Source organism: Alosa alosa, chromosome 5 (genome assembly GCF_017589495.1).
Source record: "Alosa alosa isolate M-15738 ecotype Scorff River chromosome 5, AALO_Geno_1.1, whole genome shotgun sequence".
Classification (NCBI taxonomy): Eukaryota; Metazoa; Chordata; class Actinopteri; order Clupeiformes; family Clupeidae; genus Alosa; species Alosa alosa.
In genome coordinates, this window is record NC_063193.1 from 15,568,750 (window position 1) to 15,586,967 (window position 18,218).

General features: G+C 44.8%; 1 protein-coding gene across 4 annotated transcripts; it reads left to right on the forward strand.

Moving 5' to 3' along the window:
* Positions 1 to 201: 201 nt before the first annotated feature.
* golga3 (golgin A3) lies at positions 202 to 17,960 on the forward strand. Of its 4 annotated transcripts, none has more exons than XM_048243690.1 (24): positions 202 to 298; positions 1,529 to 1,785; positions 2,232 to 2,483; positions 3,952 to 4,064; positions 4,292 to 5,016; positions 5,356 to 5,467; positions 6,989 to 7,295; positions 7,593 to 7,795; positions 7,927 to 8,064; positions 8,246 to 8,407; positions 8,773 to 9,141; positions 9,246 to 9,323; positions 9,427 to 9,690; positions 10,008 to 10,102; positions 10,263 to 10,479; positions 10,627 to 10,770; positions 10,861 to 11,058; positions 11,248 to 11,364; positions 13,331 to 13,470; positions 13,705 to 13,837; positions 14,219 to 14,341; positions 14,747 to 14,911; positions 15,202 to 15,359; positions 16,606 to 17,960. In XM_048243690.1, the coding sequence occupies exons 2-24, from the start codon at positions 1,641 to 1,643 to the stop codon at positions 16,793 to 16,795; spliced, it is 4,548 nt and encodes a 1,515-aa protein (XP_048099647.1). In that variant the 5' UTR covers positions 202 to 298; positions 1,529 to 1,640; the 3' UTR covers positions 16,796 to 17,960. The 4 variants fall into 4 exon arrangements, with proteins under 4 accessions (XP_048099647.1, XP_048099646.1, XP_048099648.1 ...); XM_048243689.1 differs by having other exon boundaries at positions 245 to 298; positions 1,490 to 1,785; XM_048243691.1 differs by lacking the exon at positions 202 to 298 and having other exon boundaries at positions 1,494 to 1,785; positions 15,205 to 15,359.
* The last annotated feature ends 258 nt before the right edge of the window (positions 17,961 to 18,218 follow it).

An 18,218-nucleotide genomic window follows, 5' to 3' on the forward strand; every position in this document is an offset into this window, starting at 1 on the left:
TAGAGGACTATTTATCACACTTAATTTTGAGAACTTGGCAGGGAAGACACTACCCATATTAAATGTAATACAAACACGTCGTGCATTTTTGCTCTTTGCCGTTTTTAAGGCATTAAAAATGAACATCCTAAATAATCTAAAGTAATATGTAATTTAATTCCCTTGCACATCTTGGCTTTCACCACTGAATGACACCCCACCCCGGAACGTATTAGCTGTGACCATGTTTCTCTTCGGAATGAGGCACACATGGAATCTAAACAGCCACGTAGAACCAAGAAGGAGAACGTATCCTAAGGTTGGTATTTTAATTTTACGGTTACCCAGGCATGAAAATGTTTGGAAATTGGGTGACTGGAGTCTTGGGTTGGGCGCTAGTTGATGCATATGTGCTGCCATAATATTTTAACAGCGTGTTTGTATTTTGTTGTTAGATAGTAAGTATGCTAAGCTAGTTAGCTATAGCTAGAGTTAGCTTCTCATGGACCCAACATCTTTCTGGTCCAGCAGAGGCTAGTTCTACGCGTTGAAAGGCAATCTCATGTTTGTGATTTGGATTGTTGACTGATCATAACGCACTGTCTTTAAAAACTGACATTATAAAGATTGATATTCATACAGTTTCTATTAATCACTGAGCGTAATTGGAAATGTAGAAGATATTTAAGGTAGCTGCATGTAGTCTCTGTGTGTAGGTAAGTTGACGGTAGGTTGCTAGCGGTGGCTAAACATCCCAGATTGTTAATTGATTCCGTGGTTTCACGATCAAGTGGTTAAGTCAAGATCTTCACCAATTAAGGAAACTTTGAGGTATTGTTTTTTTCAACGCTTAATCGGCAGCTCTGTACAACCAGAGGATTGTAGCGGTAATGATAGTAATCGGAGGGCTAATATGTTAACAAAACAGACAGGTCTCTCCCGAAATTAGCTTATTTAGCCTTGAGCTAAAGTGCACAAATTGTGGTCAGCGTTCTATGTAATTTACCTCATAACGTGTACCGAAATTGTCATCTAGTTTGCAAGCTAAATGTGCACTAGGATCTGAAGATTTTTGAAGAGAATGGAGTTAACGTTAACTTGGTGTAGACGTCTAAGACTAACGTTGGCTAATCTCAATCCACTTAACTGTTCTTAATGAAATGTTTATTTCTGTTGCTGAGCCTCCATTTTTAAATTACTGACTGTTATAAATATGAAATTTCATACAAACTAAGTAGCTCCAGAACACACAGCACACTAAAATAAAGATTTGCGTCTTGTCATGCGTTGAGTGCCATGACCCATGAGCTGTCATCAGTGACACGTGACTCGCTGTGCTGTCAAACCAGTTTGCCTTTATCGCCCACACGATTAATGTAACAAGAATTAAGATTAGATTAAACATAGATTAAAATATACAGATCATGAATTTCAGTGTCTTCATGTCTTTACAATGCCGATATATGTCATGGTATGGGAATCTTAAAATGTCTTCATTTCATTTCTTTAGATAACTGATGAATTCTTGCCAATATTCCATTTTCATCAGGACTTTCTGCCACCAAAGCTTTTCTGAAAGGATGTTTGTGAAGAAGTGAATACCTTTACAAGCCCCATTTCTCTTCCATGGGCGCTACTGTGGCGTCACCTCACCCCAAAAAATGGAAAACGGCAAAGCAGAAATCTCCACCATGGAAAGCAGTCCCCACCACCTGAGTTCCCTGGAACAATCCAAAGATAGTAGTTCTGATCCGGTTGGAAGTGTCACTGAATCAAATTCAAAAGCAGTGGAGGACACATCTAATGGTAAGTCTTTCTAGAGCAGAACTGCTGTAAAAATGGGGTCTGTCAAGCTAGGCCATTAAAGTCTATTGCCTATTGTCTTCAATGACCTCAGATGGCCTTGTCCATTATATCAGTAACTTTCTGCTGCATTTCAGATACAGATGTGTGGAGACTCTTTTAGTATTTCTGTAGTTGCAGGTCTAACAATTATTTCTTGCACTTTGGAGCTTTGACAATTAAAGCATTACCATAAATTTAACATCTTCAGGCATAATGTAGTTTCTGCTTAATATTATGCTGGCGTTTCCCGTCACTTGTTAGGGCAGTTCTACTTATTCCCCAAGAAACAAAATGATTGTGTTCCAGTTGAGCACCTGGCTTCGCACATGCTTGCAGCCTATTGTGTCACAGCTTTGATGTAGGAGATGGTTGTCCTCACAGATCCACCCATCCCTGTCTCCCTGCAGGTCCTGTGAAGGCAGACAAGGTGCCAAATGGAGAAGGACTGGTGGAGGGCCCGGGAGCTGGAGGGGACCGGCAGCCAAACGGCCCCCTGCTTCCACCACCCCCTCCCCAGACCAAAGAGCAGTCTCCAGGTGTGCCTGCTTTCCCTGACAGCCTAGAGAAGTCTGAGGGAGCTATTGCTGAGGGCTCTGTTCACAAGGGTGACGCATTGCAGTCGCTCAGACTAAGTATACCTATGCAGGAGACGGAATTGTGTAAGCATACGGTGACATCCACTGAGTCCCCACCCACCCATGTGCTACCCCCTTCTCCCCAGCCTGCGTTTGATTATTAATCCCCATAATAATAACGACAACAGTAATATCCTTTTGCCTTTTTTAACCCTGGTTTGGCTCGGATTTATGCTTCTGAGGCTGATATAATCCACCCCTTGATTTTTGGTGCCCCTGCCTGTGTGCTGTTTCACCGCTTGGAGATTAATTGGGAACCTGCTGTAGTTTGTGACCTTTCTCTGTTGTGCTTCCTACCTCGTTGTTGGCCTTAGTTGGTTGTGGGTGCTTGTGTGGTTGGTTGTTTGACAAGTTGTTTGTGTTGTTGTTGTTTGTGTTTTGGGAAAATGGGGATTTAAGTTGGTAAGGTTTGGAGCATTTTTGGTACAAGGCTACCGTTTGATTTCATTGTTTCATGGATAAGTAAGAGAGAGATTCAAAGTGTAAATTGAACATATGTAATATGATAGCTTCGCTGCCGTGTGCTATATGTATTTTGGAATATTCAATCCTGTATCCAAGATGTGATGTTTGTCACTGAAGTGGATGCTCCATGGGGAACAACTGTTTGACCCCTCTGGACTTTGTAATCTGTAGCTAGTTTCCTCATAGTCCAGCTGTAACAAAATGAAGGAACTTCCAAAGAGTTGGCCATCCCTATCTGCCTGCAGAACCTTTAGTAAGTTGGTCAAATGCCAACAAATCTGGCCCAACCAAATGGTGTTTATGACAAATGTGCAGTGACCAGACTGTTAGTGATGTCATTTCCACAGGCCTGTTGAAGCTTAGAATAGCTAGCTATTCTGATTTAATATTAAAGGACAATGTTGTTTTATACCTTCTTGCCTTTTATCTTGTGACACGAGATAAAAGTGTGTGCCCAAACGTACAGGCTGTGGGGCAGTATTTGTAACTAACCTTAAGCTAAAATAAGTTTATTGGTTTGTGTTTCCACCATAATTTGGCACTTGACTAACAGGACTGAGAGAATGGCTGTAACATGATTATGACTCATCTTTGGCAGCAGGGTTTGACTGCATGTGGGCATAATTGCCAATAGAAAAAATCACCACCTCATACAAGCACAGATTTTTGTGGCTGCAGCAACATCTATGTGTTTGAACAAAGCCACCAAACCACCAAAAAAAACGTGTCAACGTGAAAAAGCACACAAGTGCTGCTTGTATGACCGTGGCGTGAAGCCATAATGAAGCATTTTCTGTCCTCTCTTGGGCAATCCACAGTATTGTATGTTTTAAGGCTCTCAGAAGATGACGCATACCTAAAAGCTAATCATAGCTTTCTAGAGGATAAACATAGCCACTTCAGTAAAGTACAGAGGCCTGAAACATGCCATGCTTGGATCCTAGTACTGGAAAATGCATTTGCGATCGAGTTGATTCTGAGCTGTAGGTGCGACCCTTTTGTGTTCAAACCGTTTTCCCTTCTATAGCTTCCCTAGAGCCATCCCTTCAGATGGAGAACGAGGAGAAGATCAGACGAGAGGCTCGGCGGCGTCTGGAGGAACAGCTGAAGCAGTACCGGGTACAGAGGCAGAAGGAGAGGGTGAGTTTACCATGGAAGAGTAGTAATCCACTCAATTGATTTGTTAGTTCTCAGTCCAAAGTCTTTGGCCATGTTTTTTAATGTATTCAAACACATAGTCTTACTGAGTCCTAGTATTGATGGCCAGAGGAGTCATTTAGATAAAGTAAAATCATTTAGGTGTTGTGTAAGTGGGACTAACCTATTGCAGGGTTTTAATGTGTGATGGGGTTTCTTTAATTTCCCAGTCACATCGCTCTACTCCAAGAAGTCGCCCGATGAGCACTCTTGACCCTGAGCTGATGCTTCACCCTGAGGGTCTACCAAGGGCTAGTACGGTCTCCATGACAAAGGAGTACTCCTTCCTGAGGACGAGCGTCCCCCGGGGGCCCAAAGTTGGCAGCCTGGGCTACCCGCCGGCCAAGGAGCGCAAGTCCAAGTCGTCCCGCACCAAGATCCACTCCCTGGCCGACTACAAGACCCCTGAGGCGGCAGAAGGCGGAGGTGGCAGCGGTGTGGAGGTGACCTCCAGTGGCGGTGGCGGTGGCGGCGTCGACTCCTCCTTCAGCTCGGCGCACTCCGTCACCTCCGTCTCCACGCTTTCGGAGGTCAGCGTCTCCCCGGAGGCGGCGGAGAGGCGTCTCGAGTCGCCTACGGTGGCCATCCGCGACAACGCGTCGGAGGCGGACGGGAGCGAGTCGGGCACGAGGCACGACGGCAACGACAGCGACAGCTCGTCCTACAGCAGCGTGTCCACCACGGGGACCTTCGCCACGCTGGCGGTGGCGGTGGGGCGGCAGAGGGCGCCGTACACAGTGGAGGGCCGCGAGATCGCCGCGGAGGCCGTGGGGCAGTTCCCCTCCTTGCACGACGTGCTGCAAGCAGCCACCGAGGAGCAGCGGCTGGGGGAGTTGGAGCAGGAGCAGGATGGCAGCATCGAGCCCCGCAGCAGAAGGGACAGCTTCTCCAGCAGGTACGTGGGCCCCATAACAAAAGCTTCTGCAGATGAGACTGATGCTATCAGGCACTCGGTGATAAAAATGGAACGAACAGGCTGCTTTTGTTATGTCTAGACATATAAAACTACAAGACTCTTACTGTCTGATAACCAATTGAATGTAAATACATGAGATTCTGATGTTCTTATCAAGTAAGTTTGAGGTTATGTGAGGTCATTGTGATTGTAAAGGATTATGCTCAAGAATTCTGTTCTGGTGAAATATGTCTGGGCTTTGGTATGTGTGTGTGTGAGTGTGTGAACTGTTTCACATTTAAACTGACTGTGAATGCTAAGACCCCTGTGTTTATGTAGTGTGTCCTTAGGTAGCTCAGTGATGGGAACACACGATGAAGTGCTCCAAGTCCTGAAAGAAAAAATGCGACTAGAAGGGCAACTCGAGTCACTGTCATCCGAGGCCAATCAGGTACATTTATGGTGTGGAATCTAAACTCAGAACAGTGACTACTAATGACTTACCACTGAGCTTGTCTCATTGTTGTGGGTATTACAGTCCGTTCATATGTCAGTCCTTTCCCATGTTCTGTTGTGTGTATCTTTTGAAAAAAACAGATTTTAATTGTTTCACCACTTCTAATCAGTAGTCTGGAGATGTCTGCATTCATTTCCAAAACTGGAATGAATTTATAACATGCTGTGTCCTGCCACACAGCATGTTATAAAGGTGTTACATTTAAATTAAAACACCCAATCCCGTTCAGGTTCAAAAGTGTGAAGTCATAGCCTTATTAAAATGAAGGGGCCTGCTAAATAAAGGCACATGTTCCTGTGGGGTTTCAGACCTCACGGAGGATTATAATGCAGCTTAAGCAGCTTGTGAAAGTAAACTTGGTAGAGAACCATCCCAGAGAGCCCTCCAGGTTGTGGCATTAAACCATTTATGGGCTTGCAAACATTTAGCAGCTAAAGCATGTAGTGCCCCCAAACATCACACCCTTGGTCTAAGGCAGGGGTGGGCAAACTTTTTGGCTCAAGGGCCACATTGGGTTTTGAAAATTGGCCGGCGGGCCGCACAAACCCCCACGACACACGCATAAAAAAAATAACATTTTTTATAGCCTATAATTTAGTATGATAAGTATTTGTTTTAAAAATACTGATAATTTTATGCTGTTTAACAAATGTATAAATTGTGCACTGTCGCTTTAAGACAGTCGCTTTAATTCACGTTTATTTCTCAATGATCTTCTGCCTGCTCCGCTTTGGCTAGTGCTGTACCTACGGCTGGGCCCTCTCACAGTTTTTAAATGGTCAGTAGTGGGAACTACTGTTGCCTTCATGATTTTCCTTTTAAAACTTTCTTATAAGAAGGAGATACCAATTATCAACAATCACAAGCCAGCTGGAACCTGCGGCTCTCTCTCCCTCTCGTGAGTGCAGACGCGTTCCCAATTAAATGGATTGCATAATGTTCACGTTAGATCTGCTGCAAAGGAGATAACTAAGAGTTAACTTAGAGATAACATAATGTTAAACTATTTAACATGATGTTTTTTTATCATTGACATTGTAAACGTTATCTAAGGAGAGTGAAAAGCAGTTTGCAGTAAAGCTAACCAACGTCGTCTCTATCGCAGGAAAAAAATAGCGAGCAGCCTGATAACTAAATTAAATGCTGCGGGCGGATTAAACCCCTTGGCAGTTTGCCCACCCCTGGTCTAAGGCCTGTGCTCCCTCTACCAGGAATATCGATCACTCACTACATTAACTTTTTTCTAGTCATCTTAGCCTTTTTATGAAGGTTACTTTCTCAGTTACTGCAAATACAATGTGCTTTTGGTCTATGTACTTGAGAGCTTAAAACAGAAACCGGAGAAATGTGTAAGCCTTATCTCTTCTGTTAGTTTAATTGTGTTTTTCCACTTTGGCTACAAATACTCCAACCACACCTCCGATGCCCTGACAATCGGTGAAATTTCCTCTCCAGGCGCTGAAAGAAAAGACTGAGCTCCAGGCCCAGTTGGCCACGGTCAACGCGCGGCTGCAGGCCCAGGTGGAGCAGACCCAGGCCAGCCAGGAGAAGCAGCGCTCCCTGTCCACAGAGGTGACCTCGCTCCGTCAGAACAGCGCCCAGCTGGAGCGCGCCATGGTGGAGCTACAGGGCAACCTGGAGAGCAAGAACGCCAGCCTGGCGTCACTGGGCACCGACCTACAGGTGGCCGAGGAGCAGTACCAGAGGCTCATGGGTAAAGTGGAGGAGATGCAGCATGCACTACTTACGAAGGACAACACTGGTGAGTGCATTGCTGAATTCATGCATGAAATGTACAGTAGGGAGTAGAATGCACAGGCATAGGAAGTGTGGCTGTACCGAGAGCATTTTGGAATGAGAGAAGCTGTCAACATGAACACCAGCAAAGTGAACATTGAACTGTGAATCTGTGAACGCTAAAGAACTGGTCATGTACGCTCTATGGATGCCCTGTGTGTGTGCGTGTGTGCGTGTGCGTGCGTGTGTGTGCTGAGCCAGTGCAGCTTGATGTGTTTTTGCAGTGCTCTCAACCCTAACCCCCTCGGTGCTCTGCTCGTAGTTGAGGACCTGCGCCAGCAGATGGGGGGTCTCCAGAACCAGCTCCAGCAGGTCCAGCTGGAGCGCAGCGCACTGCAGAGCAAGCTCAAGACCTCGCAGGCCGAGATCGACTCCCTGCAGCAGCTCCGCCAGTGGTACCACCAGCAGCTGGCCATAGCCCAGGAGGCCCGGGTCCGCCTGCAGGGCGAGATGGCCAACATGCAGGTCAGCATTTACGGGGAAATCTGCAAGGCAGTGTCAAAAAACCTCCATGACGAGATGACCATCCAATCGGACTATCCAATGACTATGACCATGACCATTTAACTAATAATGAATCTGTTCTTTGTTTGTAGGCTGGACAAATGACCCAGATTGGCGTGCTGGAAAACCTAAAGATAGAGAATGTGACTCTTTCTCACGAGCTTCAGGAGACCAAGCACCGCTCTATCAAGGAGAAGGAGCGCATTGCTGTCCAGCTTCAAAGCATTGAGGTCTAATCATCATGTCATTATCTCTCTTTGGAATGAAAAGCTCTTTGGAAGCTCTAGAAGCATTTATAAACATTAAATCCCCACCCATAAGGAAGGCAGAATCTTGCTTAACAGGTCTGATCATCATGGAGAAAGTTGAGTGATATTGATCATGTTTGATCTGGTTTCTTCTCGACCCCAGGTGGACATGATGTCTCAAGAGGCTGCCATTCAGCAGATTCAGGATGCCAAGAGCATGGTGGAGGAGGATCTCCAGCACAAGCTGGATGAGTTTGAAGCAGAGCGTGACCATCTGCTCAAATTAGCGAACACTGCGACTGCTCTAGAAAGGGAACTAGAACAGGTAAACATTCCTACGAATCTCTATAATCACTTGCTTCTGATGTTCTTTTGTAGCAGGCAGCAGTTATGGGCGATAGATGCTTTTCATCTCAAGGGGTGCGTATTTTGCAGACAGTGCACTTTTTGGCCAGAGCGAAGTCAGATGCAAAAAGTGGGCTTAGTCAGGCTGAAGTTAATTTATAAATGATCGATAGATTGATCAGAATGTAACACTGGTTGCATGTGAATGGTTTATTCAATTTCACTTCACCTAAGAGGTCTCGCCCATTTCAGAGTCCCTGTCTTGACGTAGCTTCCCGCTACCTATATCGCCGCCAAACTCGGGGCCCATAGTAGCATGTCATTGAGGTTTATTTTGGTCCGCAGGTGAGACTGACCTTGACCCAGAAGGACGCGCAGCTGGAAACCCTTCAGCAGGAGCATCTGGAGCTGATGAGGCAGCTGACCGACACCCAGGAAAGCCTCCACACCAAAGAGCAGTCCCTCAACCAGCTGGAGGCCCGTTACCTGGAGCTGGAGGCCCAGCTGGCCGAGCTGCAGACGGACGGCACTGCCAAGGAGGACACCATCCAGTTCCTACAGAATGAGAAGATAGTGCTGGAGGTGGCTCTCCAGGCCGCGCGGGCGGACAAGAGCCAGATCGATGAGGGGGCCGAGAAGCTCGGGGAGGACGTGCTGGTGGCGGCCGACATGTTGGACCAGCTTAAGCAGGAGGTCCAGGTGAAAGCCTCACAGGTGAGACAATCCAGGATTGGTGGGGTGCCTATATACTGCATAATTGTCTTGGTATGTGACTGAAGATTAATAAGAACTTCTATTCTGTCATCTGCTTCTTCAAGATCGAGACATTACAACAGGAAAACAGCACCTTAAAGAAACATGCCCAGAAACTCAAAGAACAGTTTTCACAACAAAAGGTCTGCTTGCTTCCCCACATCTTAATCCTTTTTTCTGATGCCTCTCAAAATGACTCCCTTAACTCGTCACTCACTCACCCTGGTCACTCCTTAAACCCTGCAGGTAATGGTCGAGGCCTACCGCCGAGACGCCAGCTCCAAAGAGCAGCTGATCAGCGAGCTGAAGACTACAAAGAAGCGCCTCGCTGCCGAGGTGAAGGACCTCAAGCAGGAGCTGCTGCAGGCCCAGGGGGAGAAGCAGAGCGCCGAGCAGGAGCAAGCTCGGCTGCAGGCGGAGATGGAGCGCGTGCAGAAGCAGATGACCAGCCTGGAAGCCCATCTCCAGTCTGTCCAGGCTGAAAGAAACCAGCTTGACTCGCAGCTACAGGTGCACTGATACAAGCTCTCTCTCTCTTCTCTTCTCTTCTCTTCTCTTCTCTTCTCTTCTCTTCTCTTCTCTTCTCTTCTCTTCTCTTCTCTTCTCTTCTCTTCTCTTCTCTTCTCTTCTCTTCTCTTCTCTTCTCTTCTCTTCTCTTCTCTTCTCTTCTCTTCTCTTTTCTCTCTCTCTCTCTCTCTCTCTCTTCCTCTTCTTTGTCCCAAAAACTGTTTTGTTGTTGGCTTTATTTGCTGCTGTGAAATGATCTCTTCATTTCAGAAGGCTCTTAACATGTTTTAACGTGTGTATGGCTCTTCATTTTTCTCCAGAATCTGCAGTTTGATCAGAGTCAGTTAGCTGCTGTGACGGAGGAGAGGGAGGAGCTAAGGAAGCGGGTGGAGCACATGGAGGAAGAAGCCAAAAAGTGAGTCATGGCACGAAATTCGAGAGTCTCTATAGTAGCAGTCCAAAATGTTGCATAATACTTAAGTTTCCAACTTTTTGCACTGTTATTGACAGCAAATGTCTGACATGGACAGTAGCATGAGTATGTTTTACGTAATGGTTCCTGTCACCGTTTTCAGGGCCATCTCGGAGCAAAAAGTAAAAATGAAGCGGCTGGGGACTGATTTGACCACCGCGCAGAAGGAAATGAAGGCCAAGCACAAGGCCTACGAGAACGCCGTGGGCATCCTCAGCCGCAGACTCCAGGAGGCCCTGGGAGACAAGGAGACTGCCGAGGCTGAGGTGGTCAAACTCAAAGCTCAGCTCACAGAAGGAGGCAACAACCAGGCGCTGCAGGTACAGTCTGCAGTTTGACATTATTTTTCAAAAAAATTGATTTTTTTAGAATTGCTACATGATTCCACACAGACAGTTATGACCGAAGTGTACAAGGAAAGACGTGTGAATAACGCATGCGTGAAATTATGTTGTCCACTCTTTCAGGACAAGGTGGAGAGATTAAAAGCCGAGCTGAAGGCAATCGCTCACAGCAAAGCCATGCTGGAGAAGGAGCTGCAGGAGGTCATCTCTCTCACCAGCACGGAATTGGAGGAATACCAGGAGAAGGTTATGGAGTTGGAGGATGAGGTGGGAAGGGTGATGTTGCTAGTGTCACATTTTTCTTTAACTTGTGTAGGTTACCTGAGAAGTTAAATGTTTGGAAATATGTCTTTTCAGCTTCAGGAAGCGCGATGCTTCAAGAAGCGAATCCGGCGGCTGGAGGACGCCAACAAGAAGCTGGCTCTCGAGATGGAGCATGAAAAAGGGAAGTTGGCAGGACTGGGAAAGTCCCATAATGCTTTGAAGGAGCACGCCAACATCTTGGAGACGGCGCTGGCCAAGCGGGAAGCAGACCTGGTCCAGCTCAATCTTCAGGTGTGTGTGTGTGTGTGTGTGTGTGTGTGTGTGTGTGTGTGTGTGTGTGTGTGTGTGTGTGTGTTATAACATTTATATAAAGATTGTTTGATCCAATCTTGTGTCAAACCTTTCTTTAACACATCCATTTCACCTCGATCAACTGGTAAATAGAAGTAAATGCATCAGTGTGGTTGAACTTGCTTTCAGGTCCAAGCTGTCCTCAAGCGGAAAGAGGAGGAGGACGAGCAGATGCGGCAGCTGGTCCAAACTCTACAGACGGCGCTCGAGAAGGAGAAGATCAAAGTGAAAACTTTAACAGAGCAGGTGAGCAACTGCTACTGGTTGGGCCACTCACTGAGACTCCTTGACCCTCACTTGACCCGTGCTGTGCGTTATCTCTTGTGTCTTACTTCGGCACCACATTAGCAGGTCACAGCATTCATGTAGCCTATTTCTTCACAGTAAGCGCTTTCAGATATAACCTCCGGAGTATATGTGGAGGTTTGTCAAACGGAGGTCCTACCCTTCGGATGATTCAGATATGATGCTAACCTGCGGACCTTATACTGACCTTATACGGATGTATGTGTGAACGACATACACGCACATTACAGAATCTCCGCGGTGGTTGTCGAGGGGAGGGGTGGGGGCTTGTAGAGTTCACAAAATCACGAGATATGATGCAGAATATATCGCGGCTGCTGCCTGTCACAGCTGCTTTTTTGTTTACAAAGTGTAGCCTATGCATTATGTAGGCTAAAGAAGAGAAATCTATTGTACATAGGCTAATACTTGAAGTAGGCTAGTCACGTAAGTGCGCACTTGAAATTGACCTACAGTATTTGTATGTGTGCTTCGAATAAACACATTTATCTGTTTTCAACGTTATGTACCAGAATTACTTATAGAACCCCAAATCTGGTTTGCGTTGGAGAGAGAGCATGCACAAACTTTATGGTAGGCTACCAGCCAATTCAGTAGGCTAACTCAAGACTTCAAGGCCATCATAAGCAACAAACAAAATACTAACATAACAGTGAAGTTGATGGTTTATTTTTTCCAAAAGCATCCTCTCCCCATGTGTCTATTGCATTTACGTAAGGAGCTTGGAACAATGTTGCGTTTTCTTCGTTTTCATTTTCTCTAGCCATATTTATGCTCAACAAATATCAGCGAGCTCAGCTCTGAGGTCATGAGAAGGCTATCAATGAACAGAAGTGTTGGCTAACAATTTATTAAATACTCCTGTTATTATCGCCAACGACGCCGCTGTAGGCGCTGTTTTCTACTGTCTTTTTCAGTCTTTTTGGCCTTGCCATGCAGTTGTAGGCTACAACATGCCGTTCCCTTCATGTGTTCTATCAAAATGTTGTATGCCCTCATGGACAGTAGCTCTGTGATGTCTGCATCTTTCCCGCCGGAGATTTTCTGGACAGCACTATGCCACTCCATCATAACACTGGCATTTAAGTCGATCTAACCACATGGACGCATCGAAAGAAACGTCACCAACACGCCCTCTCACTAGGTGTGAATTTTAACCGCGACGTTCTAACGCCTCGTTCACACACAGCACATTTACATCATGTCGGAGGAAATACTAGGGGAGTAGTAGAACAACCGCTAAATTCGGACTTCCATATGACCGGTTATGTCGTTCAGATATACTGCCCCACCGTTTAACATCGGCAGAACCTCCGGTCTTACACGTATGTCTGAAAGCGCTTATTATTTTGCATTCTGCTGCTTTTTACAGGGTCTTCCGTTTTTTTATTGTTTTGTTTGTTTGTATTATTACAACTTTTCCTCTCTATTATTGTGTTAAATGCTCCAAATGTAAAGCACTTTGAGCTGCATTCTGTGTATGAAAGGTGCTATAGAAATAAATTATTATTATGTATAATTAGCCAAACCCAGGTGTGCTGCTAAAAACATTCAGACATGAGTCTGCTTTGTCTGTTTGCCACACAGCAAACATTTTACTCTGATCGGATGTTATATTTTTTCCTTAATTATTTAGCTAACTAACTGGTTTTTGTGACGCTTCTCTGAGAAATAATAAAGTCTGAAGGATTTTTGAAGTTTAGGCTAGCATCAGATTAAAATGCATCCACCAAAGACATAATTTAACCTCATTTATCTGAAACCATGCTACCATTTTCTGTGTGTTATTTCACCAGATAAAAATCAGTAAAAATGGAGTGTTAATGTTTTTGATTATTGACATGCTGTCTTAATGAGTGGATAACGAATGCAAGCAAGTATATGAATAGTTCTGCTTGTTTCACAGGTGGCTGAGGCCAAGATGGAGGCTGCCCACAACCGAAGGCACTACAGGGCTGCCATGCTGGAGCTTGCCGAGATCAAAAAGGACCTGCAGGCCAAAGAAGAGCTGATCAAAGCCTTACAGACAGAGGCCCATAAGCTCAGGTCAGTCGGGATCCATATCTGTCAGTGCAAAAGCAGCTGATCAAGACTTCCACTTGAACTTCCTGAGGCAGAGAGACTCTTTTATGGAACCCCTCCACTGTGATTTCCCCCATTTGAAATTGAGTTTTGCTGAAATGCCTTCATGAAGACTGACTGTTACACTGACATCAGTATTCATCCACTCATCCCTCCCTTTGTCCTCCCCTCCCTCCCTCTCTTTGCTGCCTGGTGCAGGACTCACGATGAGAAACACGGTCAGGAGGTGTCCCGCTTCCAGGAGGAGCTGGCCGAGGCCAACACCCAGCTCCAGATCCTGCAGCAGCAGCTGGACGAGCAGCTCAGCAAACAGCCCCTCACCAACCAGGAGGTGCGGCCGCCTGGCCATCAGCCCTGTGCTGTTTGCTCATGGATGTTTTTGAGCCTCATTTATATACCCTGCCAGATGCTCAGTCTAATGTGACTGCTAGTCATGTGGCTTTGAGGGGATCTGCTGTTTTGTCTATATTTACGCTGCTTAGTTACCAAACAAGGGCCTACAAAGTGTCCAAAATCAGGCACCAAAAACAACCAGTACAGTACTCACTCTTCGCTCCATCATTCTTAATTTGAATTATGCATTTGCTTGTATGACTTAATTGCCCTGGGAAGTCTCTTAATTGCATTGTACCAGCTATTCCTCCAAGGTGCATGAAACTCTGTTATGAAAGATGACCTCATTAGAGTGTGTGTGTGTGTGTACTGTTCTCAGGTGGAGGATCTGAAGTGGGAGGTTGAGCAGAGACAGCGGGAGATCGAGACCCAGAAGCAGCAGGTAGAGATGTCGGAGCAGTGCAACCAAAGGGAGATGGACGGCCTCCAGGACACACTGCAGGTAGGGCTGCTGCCCAGGAGCACGCTGAAAACACTGGCCCAGGAGTCTGAGCCCCTTATGGAATGGGCTACATGATTTATATGAATGCAAAAACTGGCCTTTCCTTATAACGTTTTAAAATCTTACTAGTCTCAATGGTCATTGTTTTGAATGTACATATTATATTACATTTACATATGTGTATGTACATGTATATTACATTTAGACCTTCCCTTTAATGTTTTAAAATCTTGCTTGTCTCAACAGTAGTTTAGTTATCGTTTTGAACTTATATATATATATATATGTGTGTATATTTATATATATATATATATATATATAATTACATTACATCTGGAAAACATTTTGTAGAATGAAGATGTAACATTATGCTGTGCCATCATTGCTTGGTGTGTGTGTGTGCAGAGGATTAAGGTGGAGCTGGAGATGGTGCAAGAGGAGCTGACTAGCACCCGGAAGGACAAGTTCATGCTGCAGGCCAAAGTGGCCGAGCTGCGGAACAGCATGAAGACGGTTCTGCAGCAGAACCAGCAGCTCAAGCAGGACCTCAAGCAGACGCGCATGAGAAAGGTCAGCCAGCACTCATGTGTCAGCGGCCATGAATAAAGCGGGATTCAGCCTCCCTTAGTAAAAAAAAAAAACCCAAATACTGGCATTGTGTGCAAGCGCAGTGGACTCATGCCTGTGTTCTCTCATTATCTCATGTGAAAGTCATTCAGAGGAGGCATTGATGTTTGACGAGCGTGAATAAGCAAGTGAATGTTTAAGCAAAAAGTCATGCCGCATTGAGTTGCTTGTTATCGCTGCTCTTGAGTCAAGTCTAGTCGAGCACTGACCCTGGTTGTGAAATGACGTTGCAGCAGCGGATGGAGCTGAAGGCGGACTCCAACCCCGTGACCCCTGTGAAGATCCCCGACTGCCCTGTGCCGGCCTCGCTGCTGGACGAGCTGCTGAAACCCTCGACCTCCATCAGCAGGGAGCCCCTCAATAACCTGCACAACTGCTTGCGCCAGCTCAAGTGAGTGTAACAGACACACGCTGTGCAGGAGTGAGGTTCATGCACGGCGCTGCTCTCACGTGGTGCATTAGAGACTGGACTAATGGTCAGAGTGGCTCAGCTTTCCAGTCTGGTTGGCTTCCTCTCAGAGGGTTGCCTTTTGTGCGGAAATAAAATGCCTCCAGGTTGAACATTTAGTGAACCTTACAGAGAAGCAGAGCTGTGGTAAGGCTATGAGACAGTCTGCGTTAATACTTGTAAAATAATATGCCATTAATCAGCATAGTATATTTTAAAATGAGACTACCTTTTGTGTTATTAGTTTCACACGACGCTGTCATTCACCCAGCTATTTAAAATAGCTATTATGTAATGATATGTAAGGGATTACTGCCACTGAAGTGTCCCGATATACGGAATTAACCCTTAAAGGTGTAGGTTTTTGAACATTCTAAGTTCCGCAACAATTGAAGGTTCTAAAATTCTATGTTGAATTCAATGAACCCAGATATTCTTTAGAATGTTAATTTCCCAACATTCCCGTCACACCGGTGTGACGGTACTCCTTTAAGGGTTAATGGACAAGGCGGAGGCAAAGAACATTTTCTCTGCCAAGTCCATTAATTCCGTATTTGAGGACACCTCAAAGGATACAGCTTATCCCATGGTTACCACTCATGTGTAAAGGCAATAGTCATGCATTTATAGCACACAAAGGACGCATGCGGTTCAGTTTAAAAAGAAGCCGACTTCAAGTTCAAAGTTCAGTTTGTTTCACTACTTTACTGACTATGATAACATGGGGAGCTTGTTTACAGCCTGCTTCCATGTTCAAAGTTACTAGTTTAGTTTTCAAAAGAGCATTACAAGGATACAAAGGAAGTTTATTGTCTATGCATAAGTTGGGTAAGAAATGCAGTGAAATTATGTTTGTCAGCCTGCATTAATTAAAGAGTGCAGAAGAGGGGTTTAGTAGATTGTTTACTATGGGGAGGATTGGGATTTGGGGGGCACCAACAAGTTACCGCTCAAAAAACTCATTACCAAGGAAGAAATGGGCAGTGGTCACAGCCTCTGCCATTCATATGGTACAATCCTGATATAAAGAATTAATAGCCACCCTACCAGCCAATTAGAAAAGAGTATTTCTTGTCTCCGGGGGATAACTAGCATTGTAACACTACTGAGCTAATCTTGTTCCATAGGAGTGGTGTGTCAATGTGTTGGTAATGATGATGCTATCCCTGCTATCCCTGATGCTTCATAGGGAAGAGATGGACAGCCTTCAGAAGCAGATGGAGGAGCACACGGTCACTGTACACGAGTCCATGACGTCGTTGGCAAACACCGAAGAGGAGCTCTCAAGATTGGGTGTCTATGACAACGGACCCGTCATTGAGGAGGAGGAGGAGGAGGAGGGGGATGGCGACACAGAGCAGAAGGCCTCACTATCGTAATATGCAAGAGATCTGCAAAAGACACTGTGCGAAAACTTTCGGTTTTATCTACTTAGGCACTTTTTAAAAGCGGGAAAAAAATCCCCCCCTCCCCAATGTTTTGTTTTGTATTTTAATTTCCTGTCAACTGCCAACATTTGGCAGTGTCCCATCATTACTGACAGTTCTTGGGTTAAATCCCATTTTTATACCCCAGCTTTACTGTGTCAGGAAATCTGTCTGATTGGTATCTTTTTTTGTCATTATTTATTTATGATTTTTCAAAACATTATCAGATTATATTAAGTGAGCAGAGTATGTATGTATTCTGAAATATGTCTATAGCATATTAGTTATTTAAATTACTTTTTGTTTGGTCAGAGTATGATTCTGGTCATCATGATGAAAGATTTGAGGGGGGGGGGGATACATGCAGGAGTTTGATGGTGTTATTAACTGATGCTGTGGGCCCCGGGCCCTGCGGCGGATGAACTGTTCTTCCATTCCTCTGTGCCTGTGAATGAGCATGCCCACTCATTCCGTTTCCTGCTCAGCCGAAATCCGTGTGCCTGGCGGTCTTCGACTGCACTGGTCACAGCCTCTGCCATAACTAAATCTTTTGTGCTACAGTTTGTGCAGATTCACTTTTTTTGGTCATAGCTCTGAACCTTCCTGTTTGTTTGTTTGTTTAAAGGTCAACAGGGTGCAGCTCTTTGACCACTTACACTAGTAAACAGTTTAATATCACACTCTCAAAAGAATCACACTGTTTTGGATGCTCAAGTGTGTAAAGGTGTATTGTTTGGCTTAGACTGTAATGGGGGGAAATGTTTTCAAAGCTGTTAAGAACGTTCCTGTTTAAATGAATATAATTAATGTTTCTATTGAAAGTGTTTAAGAGTGTTTTGAGAGATGTATTATATGATTATGTTAAATGACTGCTGTCAGGATCTAATCAAATGGACTTGGGTGTAAAAATATGAGACATTTACTGATGTTGCACAATTAGAAAACAAGCTTAACTGACTTTCAGGGAGAGAAAGTTATAATATATGTTATGCTTAACGTTACTACTTATTTCTGAGTGATTTTTACTCAGATATATATATATTTTTTGTTCTTAGTCTATTGTTACCATGGTTATATTTAAGAACGTTTTTTTTTTTTTCACATGTTAGCGTTGTTAGGCTGATTGGTTAAAATTACTGTTATCAGCTTTATTGGAAGCATTTTCATTTATCAGGCAATTACAGGCACCTTTTCATATCTGCTGTTTGCAACATCCAAAAGTTATTTACCTGTGTGATTAAATGTAATTTGAATGTCCAGTTGGCATCAAATTTACAGTCCTAACATGTCCTAACATCATATGTATCTGTATTTTAAACTCTTGCATAATATTAAGATGCAAGAATCTGGGGATTGTAATCCTAAGTAATTAGAA